Raw genomic sequence first — 16,731 nt, 5'->3', positions numbered from 1 at the left:
AATCAGAAGGATAAGTATTTCAATCAGCAACTGGAAAACTGGTGCTGGGAAAGCACCTGCAAGCACTCTCATTCCTGACTATCTTCTCAGCTATCAAATATGGAAACACATTTACTTAAGACTGAATCTACTGCACACATGATTAGGAGTTGAGACAAATAAAAAAACAGTTTTCCTCTTAACTGACTTTATCAAAAGAGGGAAACACCAGCTATTTCAGATGACCACAAATGATGGATGAAATTTACTCAACTTTACTCAACTTCTGTGAACTTTTTAAATTAGGACTTAAAATCTGCAGACCGGGACAAAGGAGGATTCCTAAATGACCCACCCCAAAACTCCCTTCACAGAATTTTTCAGTAATATTCAGCACTAACATTCAGCTATCAGAGAAAAAAATATCTATTGATGGATTTGGTCCATTTCCTTAAGGAAATCTGTACTGTGCTTTGGGAATTAAGTGGACAGTGCAGGAAAGAAAGAAAAGGAATCAAATAGGAAACAGCAGCATATCACCTGGGTGTGAAACAGTCCAGTTAACAATTAACAGAAACAAATTATGCTTTTCTCAACTCTGTCAATTTACTCTGACAATTCTAATCTCAGGCTAGTTGAACTGGGGCCTGGACAAAAAAATATGTACTATCCTCATATTTAGTTCAGTTTTTTGGAGAACAGCAGAATACTGTAACCAGTTGGAATCCCTGAAATCTCAGCCATGACCGTGGAGGAGAAAAGGGTGGTGCAGGCAGTGCTACAGAGGTGGTCATCTTCCTTTCTGTTTTGTAAACTGAAGGTCTAAATGAGAGAAGTTTCTTCTTTCTCCAAACCCTGACAGCAGATGATCATGGCTATTACCGATACCATGCAATAGTCCTGATATTACCTTCTGTCTTTTCACATTATTTTTTTTATGCTTCAAATCCTGCTGCTGTAAAATTGTACAGACAGTGAAGTACAGGGTCATTTACATACAGGTTCATAAAGTTACACCTAAATTTTAATTGTTGATGTGTAATAGAATATGAAGCAAAACCTAAACTTGCTCAGAGAAGCTGTGGATGCCTAATCCCTGGAAGTGCTCAAGGCAAGGTTGGATAAGGCCCTGAGCAACCTGATCCAGTGTGTGGCATCCCTGTCCATGGCAGGAGTGGGGCATGGGGAATGTGTGTGCTGTGCTGGAACAAAATGATTCTAAATGTCCCTTCCAACCCCAGCCACTCTGGGATTCCATGAAAAACAGCAGCTGTCTAATTATTAGATCACATATTAGCATTTATCACATAGCAGGCTGTCCAACAGAGCAGCACTGCTGTTGAGAACTGGTATCTCCCTGTACAGTTCATCACTGCCTCAAGACATGCCCTGAGTTGTTTTCAATTTAAGTTATTGAATATGGCAATAATCTGGTGACAATTAAAGTAAATAATGAAAAGTATACTATGTCAGAGCTCTTCAAACCCAAAACTAACAAACAGCATATAGGAAACATCTTTTTCCACTTGTAAGTCGTAAGTCTTACCTCTTTGAGTTATATCAACCAAAAGAGATGACTCTGCTTGCCCAATAGGATTGGAGACACCTAATATGAAATCATAAGTTTTTTGATCAGGCAGTACTGGAAAGCCACAAACATGATCTCTGTTCACTTCATTGTCTTCGCATGAAACATTTTTACCAGATGTTCTACAAAGTAAAGAGGGGAAGGAAAAGCTTAATTTTTGAACAAGTTCATTCCTAGCAACAATCAGAAGTCTAGACTGAAAACATGGTACAGAATAATGGGTTCAGCTCACATGGCTTACAGAATGATGTGATTATTATGTGAGGCATATCTAACACCACAACACAGGTTAAAGTGGCATCAGTCATGACTTGCCCTGCTTTCACATGAAACTCTCCTCTTCCACTAGTGTAACATTTCCATTCTCTCACTTCTCAAAAGCCTGGAAAACAGGTAGGTCCTGAAAAACCACCTTACAAGTCACAGCTAAGATTCTGATTTAATGTATCTTTGTTCAGTTTAGCATACATTTGCATTTAAAGAATTTTCTTAATTGCTTTGTGAACTAATGAGATGCTACACACATTGTCTTTCTATAAGCCCTGTCAAATATGAACTCAGGTTTGTTACCTGGAATATATCAACTAGTCCTAGCTGTCTTTTGGTCAAAAGCAGGAGAGGCAGTCTGATAACAGACAAGAATAGTGGTTCATCTTTAGGGATAAAATCTAAGTTGTGTATCTGTATGTATGTACATATATCTGTTTTAATTACAATCTGTGTAAGCCTCTCATTCAGTAGCACAAGTTTCACCAACTTCTTCTTCTTTCAGGCATTTTTACGGTGTTCTAGTTGAGCTCTGAGTTCAGTGTGGGCTGACAATAAGGATGAGAGTATTTATCCTGAAATGCATCATATTAATCTCATAGATTTGGGCTGAGCAAAACAAGACTGGACAATGTTCTTACTTATGAGTATGGGCAGTCAGTGATTGAAATGCCTTTCCTGTGAATATCTGCCCTGTTTTTGTCCACCTCTTTGCACCCTAGCCAGTGGCTTTTTTAGCACTGGCACTCTACATGACATCTGTAACTGTAACTCAAACCTCATTGCCTCCAGCATGCTTCAAAACCACCATGAGACTCCATTTCTCATCATTTTGTGTGACTCAGGCCTCTCCTGGCTTCTTTCCCTGACTGCTCCTTTGGAATGACACAAGAGCCTCCTCTCACCATGGGAATTTTGTTAACTCCTCACTAACTTCTAGTCACAACCACCAAGGAAGTGGTTGCACTTTGCAAGTGCTATTCCAATATTTTTTCTTTTTTAATGCTTTACATGGCCTGGACATGTAGTAGGACACTAGTTAACTGCTTCCTTTCAATGAAATCAGTGTTATTTGTCCTTTTCAATGTTTTATGGGTAACATTTACTCTGCTTGCTCTAATTCTTAACAGAAGGAGAAGAGATGGAGGCTAACTGCTATTTTCCCTAGTGGCATTTGGGAAATGCCCTACGACCTGTCTTAAAATTGTTTCTCAGTGAACTTCTGTCATCCTGCTTAGCAGAAGCACAGTAAATGTCTGAAATTATCTGACCCAGGTTTCATATAAAAAATTAAAAATTAGTGATTGACTCCTACTATCTCCCTGTATTTTCATAGTGGCCTTGTATACGTGTTGGCAGCAGCCTGATAGACTAAGCCCTTTATCTGATTGTAGGTTCATAATGGTATAAACTTTAGGGAAAGTTATCATTAATTCCCATTGGAATTTTGCATGGCTAGACCAGGGTTTTCCAAATTTAGTTTAGGTACAGCTTAACTCTTGCTGAAACTCTTGGAAGCAATCACATTTAAATAGGTATGATGCAGTAAGTCCCAGGCAGCAATGGAGGTATTCCAGTTGTATCCTTTTACTCCTTGTAGTGCTGATTAATTTTACCTTTCAAATAAACTGTACTTTGTTCTTCGTTCTCCATATAGTCCACTGGGCCTGCCTGGTTCCCAGGTGCATTTTATTATCAGAAAGTTGGGTGTTTCACAACTGAGGTTTTGGGGACTATCAGGAGCATCTGTAGCATGAAAGGAAACCAAAACAGTTAGCTGAGGTTTTGCCATCCTAGTGTGATATTTGGGTTACTGGCTTCCTGAAAGCATTGCTCTTTTGTTTTGCTGGGTCTAGACTGCATGCTTCAAAAATACACGGCAATAGCTACACCCTAACCACAGAAGTAATATGCTTTAAAAAAATGACAATAAAATAGATGGATAATTATCAGCCCCATATGACTAACACTTGACTCTAGAATTCTAAGTGGGTGGGTAATCTGGCAAATCTCATGTAAACATATTCACAAGCTCCAGGCTCTGACCTGGAAGTGTTTCACTGAAACTCTGCCAAGAGTTTTCTGAAATTCTGAGCATCAGCCGCTGAGCAATGCAGGAATGCTGTCGGCTGTGCGTCACATTTTCTAACATGGCAGCCCCACTACTGCTTTGAATTCTCCAAACAAGTCGTGTCAAGAAAATAGTCCCTTTAGCATGAATTCCACATTGAATTTGAAAATTTAAGCAAGCCCTGAATGGCTCATCCTCTTCCCATGGCTTTGCAAGTGTCCATCTTTTCCTTTTAGGTCTCGCTCTTTATGTCCATACAAGAGCAGTGTTGAGTACCTTGCTGGAAAAGATGGGCAGTGTTCCCAACAGAGAGATTAACCATGCCAACGTGAGACTAGGCAGAGCACTTATTTCAGGTCTTGTACACTTGAGGTATATGAAACTGGAAAAGTGTATGCCAAAGGTAGAGCAACAATATCCGCATAGAGATATATCCCCTTCTCTCTGCCCTAGAGAAGGGGAAATAACACACAAGGCAACAGCGGCAGCCTTAGTTCAGATTATGAGCAGTGAGCAGAAAAGAACACCTGTTTTGCTAGACCTAGACTTAACCAAAGTGTTATGTATACATATTTACTTCCTCCACCTTTTCTTCCCCTCACCAGCAAGAGGACCATAACAAGACCTCTCCCCACTAAGCAACTACTACAAGAAGAAACACTGATAAAAAACAGATTTTGCATCCCATCTGTTAAAAAAAAAAAAAAAAAAGTGAAGGAAAAACCTATGGGATTGTCACAGATTTCATTCTGTGACTGACTTATTTACCTGGAAGATTTTCCCAAAAAGCAAATTCTGCACAAGTAATGTTAAAATCGTATATCACTGAGAAGTAATAAAAGGCTGAATTCTGTTTTGCATTTCCTAGTGAACCCTTAACAGACCAAGTCAATGACAGGATGCACAGGCTGGAGATCAGAACACACTTTCAAAATTATTCCACTTTCTTCTGTCCTTTTCCTCAACCCCAAGGACCTTAAGTTCAAAGGCAGGTATTTGTAAGGGGGAATGGGATTCTAATGAGCAACTATTGGAAGATGACAACTCTCAAATTTCCTGTGAGGAAAAAACATAAAAAGCTTTAAAGTGACCAATTATGGGGAAGAAGAATGAGGTACATTAAGTCATTTGTTTTAATAGGTATCTGTTTCTGGAACATATGTCTGAGCCTTACATGGTTCAGAGAAGATACACAGTGAGTCAGTATCTTTAAAGAACACACTAAAACGGTGTTTTAGAAGAATGCCTAGGAAAGAGGAATTACTGTCTGGTTTCCTTTGCTGTAATTATCTCCCAAGGAGCTTCTGCCCTGGATGAGCATCTGTTGTTGCTGCAAGTTTAACTGCTGTCTTCACTTGACTGATTGGTAAATGAATGTTTGTACTTACAGCTCTTGCTCTTACTCTCAACTAGTCGTGGACTATACTAGAACAGATGTAAACATAAACTGATAGAGACTGATAGAGACAGGGGTTGAATACTCATGTGTCAATAAACTACTTGGCATTCCAGATCATGAAAAAGTACCTTAAAACAAGAGACCAGTGAGAGAAGCACTGGGGCAGGTTCTAGAAAGGGCTTACATGGGTACTTTCTCATCCTTCCAGACTTGGTGTCACCTCCATGAGCCAGCCTTTCCACAGTAAAATCAAACAAGCATAATCCCCAGTTCAACTTCAAAACCAAACTTCAAAACTTATTTTCCCAGGAGGGAAAAAAACCACAATAGTACTTTTTTCCTAGCAGACTCAAAACTATTTCGATTTTCCTAAGGTTAGTAAATATGATACATACATCCTACAAACACGACACTTCCTTCCAATCCATTTTCGAGTCTGCACACTACATTTGTTCCGCTGCTATTTGAAACACTGGCATTTAGCACTCTGATGGCATGGCTTCGACGGCTCAGTTGGATCATTGTATAGGATTTTGATCCATAAGTCATATTTGTTATGTGCTGATCTTCTTCATGGACGCAACAAAATGTCAAATCTGAACCTACTGCCACCACAGGGTCCAGAGGAAACACTCCACTTCCACCAGGCTCGGTATCTTTTCCTAGCAGAGAAGGAAGGAAACAAACAAAAAAAGCAAAAAACCTCATATGAACAATTTGCTATAAACACGGTGCTGATCAGCTAAAATGTGACTGAGGAACACAACAATGCATACAAATAAATATTTGCTAGGTTTCATTAACTAGTGGTTGTGTTATTTCTCTAATCAAAACAGCAGCCCATCACTGCCTAATGCTCTTCCTCTGACTTAGGCTTAATTCTTATAAGAAAAGTCCATATGGTTGCAAGGGAACAAACATACCAGGGATCATTTTTGCTGGACTCCAGTCACTCCAATCCTTGAGGCCAACAAACTGTGTTGCATTAATGTAACAGCGAATCTTCACATAATGTGATGTGCACTCCAAAGGCATATCTGATGTCCAGTTCCAAGAAAGAATGATATCTTCATGAGTCAGTTTTGAGTAGTAAGTAACCTGCAAAGGTTTTGTACCAAGAAATCAACCAAGACAGAGCTTATGAACAGCTGTTAGTAATGACATATAATCTCCAAAGTGTCAACAGAATGGCAAATTAGGTGAAGTAAATCATAAAATCCTCATTGATTATTGGAGTGTTCTACCTAACTTTTAGTTGTGCTATGAATTTACCTGGACAAAAGTCTAAACAGCCCACCAGCTAGGTAGACTGTCAGCCAGAAATACCAGAGGGCAGACATTTGAGGGACAGCAGAGGATCCCCAAGCATTTAAAGAGGTATACTGCACCCTGGGCTTCTCATAGGCAGTGAAATGTTCCAACTTCTCAAAAATAAAACTTTTCTAATATCCCAGGCTGCACATTTCATCTTTTCTCCATTAGTAAAATTTATAGCACAGAGCTACAAACTGGCCTGGAAGAACTCTGGTTACAAAAAAAGAAAAAAGCAAGCTGAGCATTCAGTGATGACCAAGAGTGGAGACACTGTTGGAGATATAGAGACAATGGTGTAAAGTATCTGCCAAGTTTGTAAGTAAGTTCTAATTCCAAAAACCCTGTACCAGAAAAAAATTGCTGTGACTAAGTACCAACAGTACAGTAGCCAGTGTTTTTGTAACTGTGAAATTTAACAAGAAGTTACCTGCCAGAAGCATGATTACACTCAGGTCCTGCAAAGCTCTACTATCTTCATCATTCTGAGTTTTTTTCAGGTGACGTCTCAGAACATTACCCAACGCAAAAACTGTACATATATTTTTCATAAAAGAAGAAAGGGACTTACTTGTGTGACTACTTCCATAGCTTCTTTTCGGAGTATCTGAATCTCCCAAAGGGCATCCAATCCATATGGGAAGATTGATCCATTATCACTCCACTTCAGATTTAATGTGGAAGTTGGAAAGTCAGGCATTAAACTAAGAATGTGTGGAGTGACGGGAACAAAGGCTTGAAAAAGAGGCGGGGGGGGAAAAAAAGCCATATTCAGGTTATTAGTCAGCAGCACCAGCCCTACAGATGTTTAACAGCCACATCTCTCTGCTCTGAACTGGCTAGTAACCATACAAACATGTAACTCAACCTCTGTAGTTAGAACAAGGCTCTGTGTGTACTTGAGCATGAAGAGTTCTCAGGAAAGCACAGGTGCTGATGAATCATCAGGTAGCATTTTCTTTTAATACCTCAGCATGTAGATGGCCAAGTAACTGTGAATATGACTCTTCACAATGCATAGCAGGGAAGATATCCCATCTTTCCCAACCTTGCTTCAATACCACAGTGATAAAGGAAATATGGTGGCAGTCTTTGAAGTGTGCATGAGAACACTTCTAGGAAGAATGGCGGAAAAAACATCCCCAAAGGAAGAAGCATCTTTTGGAGACCAGTAGGGAAGTGGGGACTGGCAACAAAAGGGAGAGTGGCAAGGAAGGAGACCAGAAGTACAGGATGGAAGAAGCTCACATGAGGTTCTGAAGATCACAGGGAAAGTGATTTTAAGCTACAAGAAATATAAAAGGCACGAGGTCCTGACAGGGACAAGACAGGGAGATTAAGCAGAAGCATCTCTTCTACAAATGTGTTGTGGTGAAGCAAGAGGTTGAGAAACAGGGAAGAACCTTGGTAGTACAAGGGTTATGGCAGTTCATTGGGCCTGGAGTAAGCTAAAACATTTTAAAAATATGTGTGATACATCCAACTTTAGTCCTGACCAAGGATCTGAGAGCCTGCAAAATGTTCAGCACAATCAATACACTGCTCACAATGTGCATCACAATCACACTGTGATGAACCTGAGAGACTTATTATGTTGACCAAATATTTTTGAGTTGTATTTTGTATAAGTTCTTGAGCTGCTCTTGACTGGAAACAGAACCATGGATAAGAAGTGTTACTAACATGAAAATCTGACTACATTGAAGGAGTAAGCAGGCAAACCAAAGGCAAAAACTAGTCCAAGCATGGTAGATAGATTTGTGTCACTGCCATCTTCTGTTTACAACTTTCATTCTTTGCCTGGAAGGAATTGGGAAAAAGTCTAATTTACTTATGTACGTAGATTAGGAATTTGTTTACAAATGCTTCCTCATTTATAACTAGGACTAAAAAAGGGAGAAGAGTGAGGGATGTATCATTGCTGTATTTTGTTTTCCTCCTCACATTCTGCCCTTTATTTTTTCTGCTATGAACTATGGGTAAGAGGAGTACTCTTTCTATTGAAGGGTTAGAGAAAACGATCTATGACATATGGAAGTTTCTCATGGAGTCATCATATCAACATTCTATATACAGGAATGCTGCCAAAGAAACCTGCAAGCACATCTGAAAAGTGTATAGAGAGTATAAAGGCCTTAGGTACACACATATGAACCTGATACTTACGGATGTCTTTCTGGTGTATTACAAATTCTTTGGTAGGAAAAGCAGTTCCAGAGCTTATGATTGTCACTGTGATGGAGGTCTCTGGGACTGGAATCTCAACCCTTCTCTCCTTAGTTTTAAAGCACACTTGAGGGGTAAGGTCACTAAAAAGACAGACAGGATTAAGCAGTTATTTCAGCTGATAGGAAGCTAAGGCAAGTTAAGTCCTATTCTTGCACACTAATAAAACACAAATTCTCTGTAATAAACAGAAAGCTCCATATCAAGTTTGTGAAGGAGTGAGACTTGCTTGGGCTTTGGTTAATATCAGATTAATGGCATTCCTTCGTCTCTCAAGTCACTTTTATCATAGTGGTTCGTTGTGCACTGGCTGCATAATGCAACCAATTACTTGTTAAGAGAACATTTCAAAGTGAAAACCTTGCTCTTTAACCAAAATCATAGAATCGTTAAGGTTGGAAAAGACCTTTAAGGTCATCAAATGCAACTGTTAACCTAGCAAATGCACCATGTTCACCATTCAACCATGATCTTAAGAGCCATATCCATGTGGTTTTTAACACTTGCAGGAATGCTGACTCCACCACTTCCCTGGGCACTCTGTTGCAATGCAGACAACCCTTTACAACCCTTTTCGTGAAAAAAAAAAAAATTCTTAATATCTAATTAAACTTGAGAACAACAAAAGACATGTTTCTGAAACCTAGTCACCATGAATCAACATTTCAAAATAAGAAAAACAAAAAACCCAAACCAAACCAAGTAGCATTTGGTAGCATCGTGTTTCCTGACTCACTCTCCCACCATTTCTTTTCAAAATGAGGGCACATGGGTTGAAAGAGGAGGATTATCACCTGTGTCCACATCTTAGAACAAATCTTTTAGCTCCCTTCTGCTGCTCAGCTCATAGGAAAAGAGCAGAGAGCAGGGCAGAGGATTCCTAAGATCCCAGGTGAAAATGTAGCCTGTTGCTTAATGTTTGTGCAGTGCTCAACACAATGTGATCTGGCTTTTGTCTTGAAGATGTAGATATACACAGAAAACAATAATGGATGGGTCAAGTACCTTTGCTCATTATCACTGATATGCAACTAGAAAGGCAGAAAATTTGGAAAAATCCAGACCTTCCTCTTGAGGGAATGATGGCAGGAAGGAAAGCAGAGAGAACAATGCCAGACTTCCTGCTGAGGGACTGTTATTCACTTATGAACTGGAACAGGACCCTGGAGCTCCCATCAGCTGGAGTCAAGAGCTTGGGTTGAACTATTAAGATTCTTAAGACTCTGGGCTAGCAAAGGCCAGCTGAGACTTGAGTGCTCAGAAAGGCTGTTCCTTTTTGGTACTGAGATATTATTAGAGGATGTTTAGGCAATTGAAAAGCAAAACCTCCCTCTAGGGATGTCTGCACCAAGCTCATCTCAGACTTTCTGCTTCAGGGACCCTGGCCTGTCTTGCTTTGCTAAGGAGAAACAGCAGCAGCTACATGATTGTTCCTGTTCAGAGAGAGTACCTCATGAACTCTGCACTTCTGAACTCTGGCCACAGAGTCATATATATAGTGTTTTTTAAATCGAAGTGATAGCTGGCAATGCAGCAGGAATAATGAGACACAGAAAATCAAGCATGTAGGTGGACTAAGTGCAGCCAAGCCCTGGGACCCCAAGGAAAAGTCTGGGCTGCCTGCAGAATTTACAGGAAAAAAAAAGACAGTACAAATATCTGGACTGGGGGCAGGATCAAGATGCAGAGTGGAACTCATCCCTAGCACATGATAAGTATTTGGCAGACCCACAGCATGGGAAATTGAACATGTAGTTCTCATTAGTGAAAAAACACATAGAAGATTAAAGATTTTTTAAACTTTTCTCAAAATTCTTAACTTGCATACACTTCAGCAAAGCTGTTTCAATTGTGAAATAATTTTTATGTTTTCTCTAATACAGCTTAAAATTTATAAAGGTTCTAAGGCAGTTGCTGAGAGATTGTTCATGTTTTTCCACACAAAATCCACGTGAATCTCAACACTTGTGTCATATATTCTACTGCTTTGGCCCGCAACACCAGGATTCACTGCTTCCAACTCTCATTTCCTTTTGGACTGAACCTGTTTTGAAGATATCCCTCATGAAAACTCTGAGCAAGGGATAGGCAGACACACAGAGAAGTCTGAGTAAATAAAAGCATCTTTCAGTCCTTTGAAAGCAGCAAGCAGATTTTGGCAGGCAAATTATTAGCATGGAACAGCTTTGCCAGAAACCCTGCCATTGCCTGAGTTAACAGAGCCTAGGGGAAGCACCACCCAAGGAAAACTGGTGCGGAAATGCTGGGAAACAACAGCATCACAATTTCCATGGGCAGTGTCTTAGGAAAAACTGTACGTTCATCACAATTTAGTATTTTTTAACCAGGTATGTGGAGGGACTTACTTGGTAGTGTAGCAAAAGTCAGTTTGTCCATGTTTTCTTCTAGAAGAAACATCCCAAGTACAGAGCATTTTGTGTAAATTGTGTGTTACACATTTCAAATTCTGGGGGTCCCCTGGAGAGCCTGAAATCATATAAGAAATACAGTAAAAAACTGCGGGTCAAAAATGAGCAACTGTAAAACAACTGCTATTTTCCACATTTGTAGCCATTCTTCTTAATTTTTTATTGCATGCATGTCTGGCCTGTATTTTAAAACTGGTGAATAATTTGTGTGCCTGATTAGACAGCCACAGACTCACAGACTTGTAGAGGTACCTGAAATTTGGATTTATACTCATGCATATAACAGAAGCAGCTGCCTCTTTCCACAATACCCGTTCCTTGCCTCGCCTAATAAGCAGGCTTTGGGCCAATGGCAAAATAAGCTTTGATTTTAACCTAATGAGTTTTTTGCTCTCCTCCATGTCATATATGGAGGGCAATTAATGACAGGACAGTTAATGTGTGAAATGGTTGAAGAGAGCCAACATATACAGCAAAAAGGTTTTTATGGTGTAAAAACACCAACACATATGCAGATTATCAGCAGTACTATAGGGAATTTAACACCCAGTTTTGCACTGGTTTGCAAGATGCTGCTGGGTGCTGGTAGAAAGCAGAGACCAAGCCGGGCACTGCCTCCATCCCTGGAATGGTGTAAGGCCACAGAGGTGATGGGTTTTGAACATACATATAGTAGGAAAAAAATGTAATTACAAGGCACAGAAGCTACAGAGAAAAAGTAGTTACTGAATTACATTGCAATAAACTCACCTATCTCTTGGCTATACATTAAGCTTCTTAAGCATAAAATAGCTAGTGCTAAAAGGCAGCGGAGGCTAGAGTTCTTCCACATTCTTCTACTGTTTGTTTTAAGAATAGCAGCTTTAAGCAGGAGTAAACGTCATCTTCTAAAAAGCTGGTCAGTTCTAAAATTAAATACAGGAAAAAAAAAAAAAAAAAGACCAAAGTTTTAAATTCTGGACCTGGTATGTCACAAATGCCACTTTTTGTCCCATATACTTTTCTTCTTCAGTAATGCTCCCAGGCATAGCAACTCCTTTTCCTTCATCTGGCAAACATCTTCTCTGTTACAAGTCCTTGATTCATGCTTTTTCTCTAAGACATTTCCTCAAGAATCACAGACATATAAAACCCTACAGTTCATAGGTACTCTTCAGGACTATTTAATATCAGAATAGAACAGACATGGCCAGAGTATTCTCCTATGATAAGTCACTTCATCTTAGATGAAATGCCATCTCTACAAAGGATATTGTATACCATGAATGGAAATGTCCTCTGATTTAATTTATGCACTTAAGACCAACACACCATCTGTTTTCTTCTTTCCTCTGCTCAATTCTCAAAAAGCTATGATTCAAAGCTATGGGATGCCCAAGACATTGCAGAACCAGATCTGATCACCCAAGATCACTGGTTCAATCCAGTGTTAACTAATAACCCCTGGAGGAAAAACAATGGAGAAAAAAAAAAGTGAGCCATTTCTTTATAAAAAAAATACTTCTTGCTGCAACTACTGACGTTAAGAGTAAAAACTTCTCTGGAATATTATGTTTAGTGTGTTCATTGAAGATTTAACAAGTTTCTTGTTTTAAAAAGAGATGGTCAGCTGTTCAGCAGGACCCTGGGAACACACTTAGTTCCATCCACACATCAAACACTATCAGATTTTGTTCTCAAAAGGGAAAAACTGCAGGAAAACCTATTGAAAAGCTCATTCCTGGTGCATGGTTTCCCTGCTACCTGAAATCTGTGAAGACATAAGCACCCTTACAGAATCCATAGCTTTCATGTAGCCAGAGGTCTTTTCAGCAACCAACAGCAGGAGCTGGATCATTTTCATGTTAGAATATGACCAAGTCTACCTGTCCTACAGAGCAGCTTTGTTCCCATTTTGTCCAGGATTCTATTTTGTATCATCAAAATGAAACACAAACTTTAAGGGATTTAGAGACTTTAGAGGAGCTAAGATTTTAGAGATAAGCCTTACTAAAGTTAATTAAAATAAATGAGTAGGCCTTGATGAAGTTAAGAGTTAGTAGTTAACTAATAATTGATTGCTTGTCAACACAATGTTTAGTTAGCTGGGTTTATAATGGAGAGTATAGAAACTGACGAACAGCTTTTAGGAACATAAGACAATTGTGGGCCTCCTCTGTTCTGAAACCAATTGAAGACAAGGAATGGGAGTTCTACCAAGGTTCATTTGTCATATTTGCATTGAAAAGGTAGAAAAGTCAGAATGAGGAAGACTTCATTTACTTCCTCATTTTGGGACCCCTCCCCATGAAAGGGACCACCTACCCATTTCAAGGAACAAACTATGTATGCTTAATAGCTTTTGAAATTATTAGCATACGAAGCAAGGAATGGGATGTACCAAAATGATGAATATGTATTTGTATTTTGGGTATTCAATTCTTGTGTGGATAAAAGGACTCTGTAATCATTTGGTTACAATAAACAATAAACATACACTTTCTAACTTTAAACTGTTAGAGAGTTTTTGTCCATCACAGTTGGATATCGGTATTAGATCAATATCCATATTTCTTTAATAAATCAAAAATAACAAACTTTGCCTAGAAGTCTCTGTAATATTTAAAGAAACCCCTTTACTCTGAAGTTCCCTGTACCACCAGGTCTGTGCTTCCTCATCCCATGTGTTTTTATTAGCTTTGTTTTTTGTTTGTTTGTATTTTTTTTTAAGGAACCTTCCTTTAGGGGACAGCTGGAAATGCATGAAATGCTCTTCTGTCCATTATCAATCTGCACTGTGTGAGAAGAAACACAACAGCACTATGCCAAATAATCCAGAGCTCCTCACAAGAAGCCATTTCTCTTCTTTCTCTTGGTCTGCAATAACCAGGTCGAAGGAAAGGTCCAGGCAGCATAAGAGATGAGAGAAATACTATGGTCAAGACCACTGTTACATATCAAAGGGCACCCATAAAATTTAGCAATTATTTTAATTTCAGTGTGTTCTCAAATCACTTGAAAACCTCACAAAACACATACTAATTTAAGCTACACTGCCCCCAGAGAGTATTTTTCATATATTCCTAATTTGTAATATCCATGCTGTGCAACTTGTTAAAAGCCAAATCAGGTGCAGAGGTTGACAAATCCAGGTAAAGATGAATCAAGAACCAACCAGTACATAAAATATATAATCTCTGCGCCAAATTCCGCCTCTGCATTCTGGTGTATCTCAGGATACTTGTATTTCTCCATGTTATTAATGAAAATATTGGATGCTATCTCCAGGTTTAAACTTTGCTCACAAACCTCTAACTTCATAAACAGCGTGAAGACCACTCAGACAAGTCTGGGAGTTACATTAATAAAATGACTGATTTCTATTTCAGTCTATGAAATATATGTAAATTTTATCTGTTTCTGAGGACTTCTTCAAAGGCTATTTCTGGTTTGCAGAAAAGTCCAAACCCAAAATTTCAAACTCTATAACACAATCAATTGACAGTCCTCTATCAGCTGGCAAAGTCAAGGAAAGATTAAAAGGCACTGATGCCACTTGAAGAAGACAGAACTGAGCTGTGGTGTTAATTAAATCCTAAGCCTCTCATATTAATCCCAAGTCTCTAAACACATTACCTGTGTAGATATGTGCAAAACCTGCTTGGTCACGCCAGGTTTATGAGGTAGATTCAGCAACTACACGTGTGTGTGTGTATTTTAAGAAAATCTGGACCTCTTTTCTGCACCTCTTTCAACACGTAGGTCACTAAGTTGTCCTCCTACAGAAGTTTTAAGAGTAACATCATACCAGTGCATTACAAGAAATCTGAGTCATACCAAGTTCTCCTAACTCAAGCACAGTTTTAATTTCAGTTTCAGAGTCAGGCACAGAAGTGAACCTATGTAGTCTCATGCAGAGTAAGATGAGTCCTGTAAACCACAATCTTTTGTAACAAGAATAGACTCCCTAGTTCTTATTCACTTTTTATAACTTGCTGAAAAGTTGGCAATTAGAAGCCTCATGTCACATAATTAAATGCCATTAGTCAGGAGACAAGATTCCCATTTATAGGCTTGTTTTAATTAAAAAGTTACAAAATAATTGAAGTACTTTAAAAATAGGAAGTTTACTTTCTTCGGATGAAAGCTGCCCTCCACCAGTTCAAGACTAACTCAGCAAGGCATGGATGTTTTTCCTTATCCTGAAAGATATGAAAAGCATATCATCCTCTAGACAGAGGTACTCTTAGGAGCAGGGATATTTATTTAGGACAAGAGAGCTCGACATTGTCAGAAGAAGGTAAAACCTTGACCGTGGTTGCCTGGAGTGCAACCAGAGCAGTTGTTACTAAATATAAATGTCTTTATTCTACAGGTCTTTGTTTTGAACAGTATGAAGGATGTTGCGTCCATTGTCTCCACCTGAAAAAGCCCCTGGAATTAAACCACTTTTAACAGTTGTCCATCTTAAAAAATAGCATATCCCATAACCATCACATTTCCTTGGGCAATATATTCATGTCACTTAACTGGCACTATCATCAGCATTCCAAATGTGCTCCACAACTATCTCTTGCTCCATTTTAAGCACATTACTTTGTCCTATCTCCAGCAGACAAAGAACAGTTTATCCTCTGCCTTGCAGCAACCTCTTACATAGAAGATGACTGATATCACATCTCTAATAGCACCTCCCTTAAAAACTCAAATTTTTTTCACGATTTTCCAGTCTCAGTTTTTAGATTTCTGATCATTCCTGGAATAAACATTTCTCCATGAACCAAAGCTGCTGTATCCACAGTTTTGAAATATCTCTGCCCTGAGGCCTGAGCATTATCAAGAACAATGAAGGAACTTTCCTAAGGCAAACCTATGTATTTACACAGCCCATGCCATATTTGCTTTCTCCTACATTCAGACCTTGTTGACTCAGTATCAGTGTGTGATCCAGCCTCAGATACTTACAAAGCTGCCACGTAGCTGTTTATTTAGTACTTCAGACCCCAATCTCATCCTGAAACGGACTGCAAACCTCCTGACTGCGAATGTGTTTGCACAGCAAATTCACCTTAAAATCTTTGCCTAAAAGGTCTTTGACTTTTGAAATTTTAAACTACGGAAAGAGCCTCCAGTAAATCTATGATAACTAAAAAAATTGTGGGTACATACAGAAAGCATTCACATGCAAATTCATGCCATAACAACAGCAGGCTTGAATGGCAGGCTTCAGTGTAAATTGCCCTTCTTTAAGAGCAGCTACTACAAGCAGGATTGCGTAAGTGTTGGAAGGTACAGCACATGGGAATGCCCTGACTTCCACCCAGGGCTTTATGTCATGCTACACTTGTGCCTGTGGTCAGAAAAAAGAAATTCAGAATTTCTTTTTACACAGACAAGGTAGCAAAAGAACAGTTAGATTCAGATTCTTAACCACTGAAGCCAGCAGTTGGTGGCCAATATTTAAAAGAGCTCAATAGTCATC

General features: G+C 39.1%; 1 protein-coding gene across 1 annotated transcript in view; it reads right to left on the bottom strand.

The window, feature by feature from the left end:
• Window positions 1-12,162, bottom strand: part of LIFR (LIF receptor subunit alpha) — a 33,265-nt gene extending 21,103 nt beyond the window's left edge. Inside the window, exons 1-8 of the mRNA XM_053932038.1 lie at window positions 12,021-12,162; window positions 11,208-11,328; window positions 8,782-8,924; window positions 7,187-7,350; window positions 6,228-6,402; window positions 5,700-5,966; window positions 3,451-3,580; window positions 1,526-1,689 (exon numbers count right to left, since the gene is read on the bottom strand). Of these exons, the coding sequence (XP_053788013.1) occupies window positions 1,526-1,689; window positions 3,451-3,580; window positions 5,700-5,966; window positions 6,228-6,402; window positions 7,187-7,350; window positions 8,782-8,924; window positions 11,208-11,328; window positions 12,021-12,102 (1,246 nt within the window). The 5' untranslated portion in view covers window positions 12,103-12,162. The remainder of the gene's footprint in view (window positions 1-1,525; window positions 1,690-3,450; window positions 3,581-5,699; window positions 5,967-6,227; window positions 6,403-7,186; window positions 7,351-8,781; window positions 8,925-11,207; window positions 11,329-12,020) is intronic.
• Window positions 12,163-16,731: the final 4,569 nt, after the last annotated feature.

The sequence above is a fragment of the Vidua chalybeata genome, chromosome Z (genome assembly GCF_026979565.1).
Source record: "Vidua chalybeata isolate OUT-0048 chromosome Z, bVidCha1 merged haplotype, whole genome shotgun sequence".
Classification (NCBI taxonomy): Eukaryota; Metazoa; Chordata; class Aves; order Passeriformes; family Viduidae; genus Vidua; species Vidua chalybeata.
Note: the sequence above shows the minus strand (reverse complement) of the source record. Positions and strands in the feature narration are given on the sequence as shown.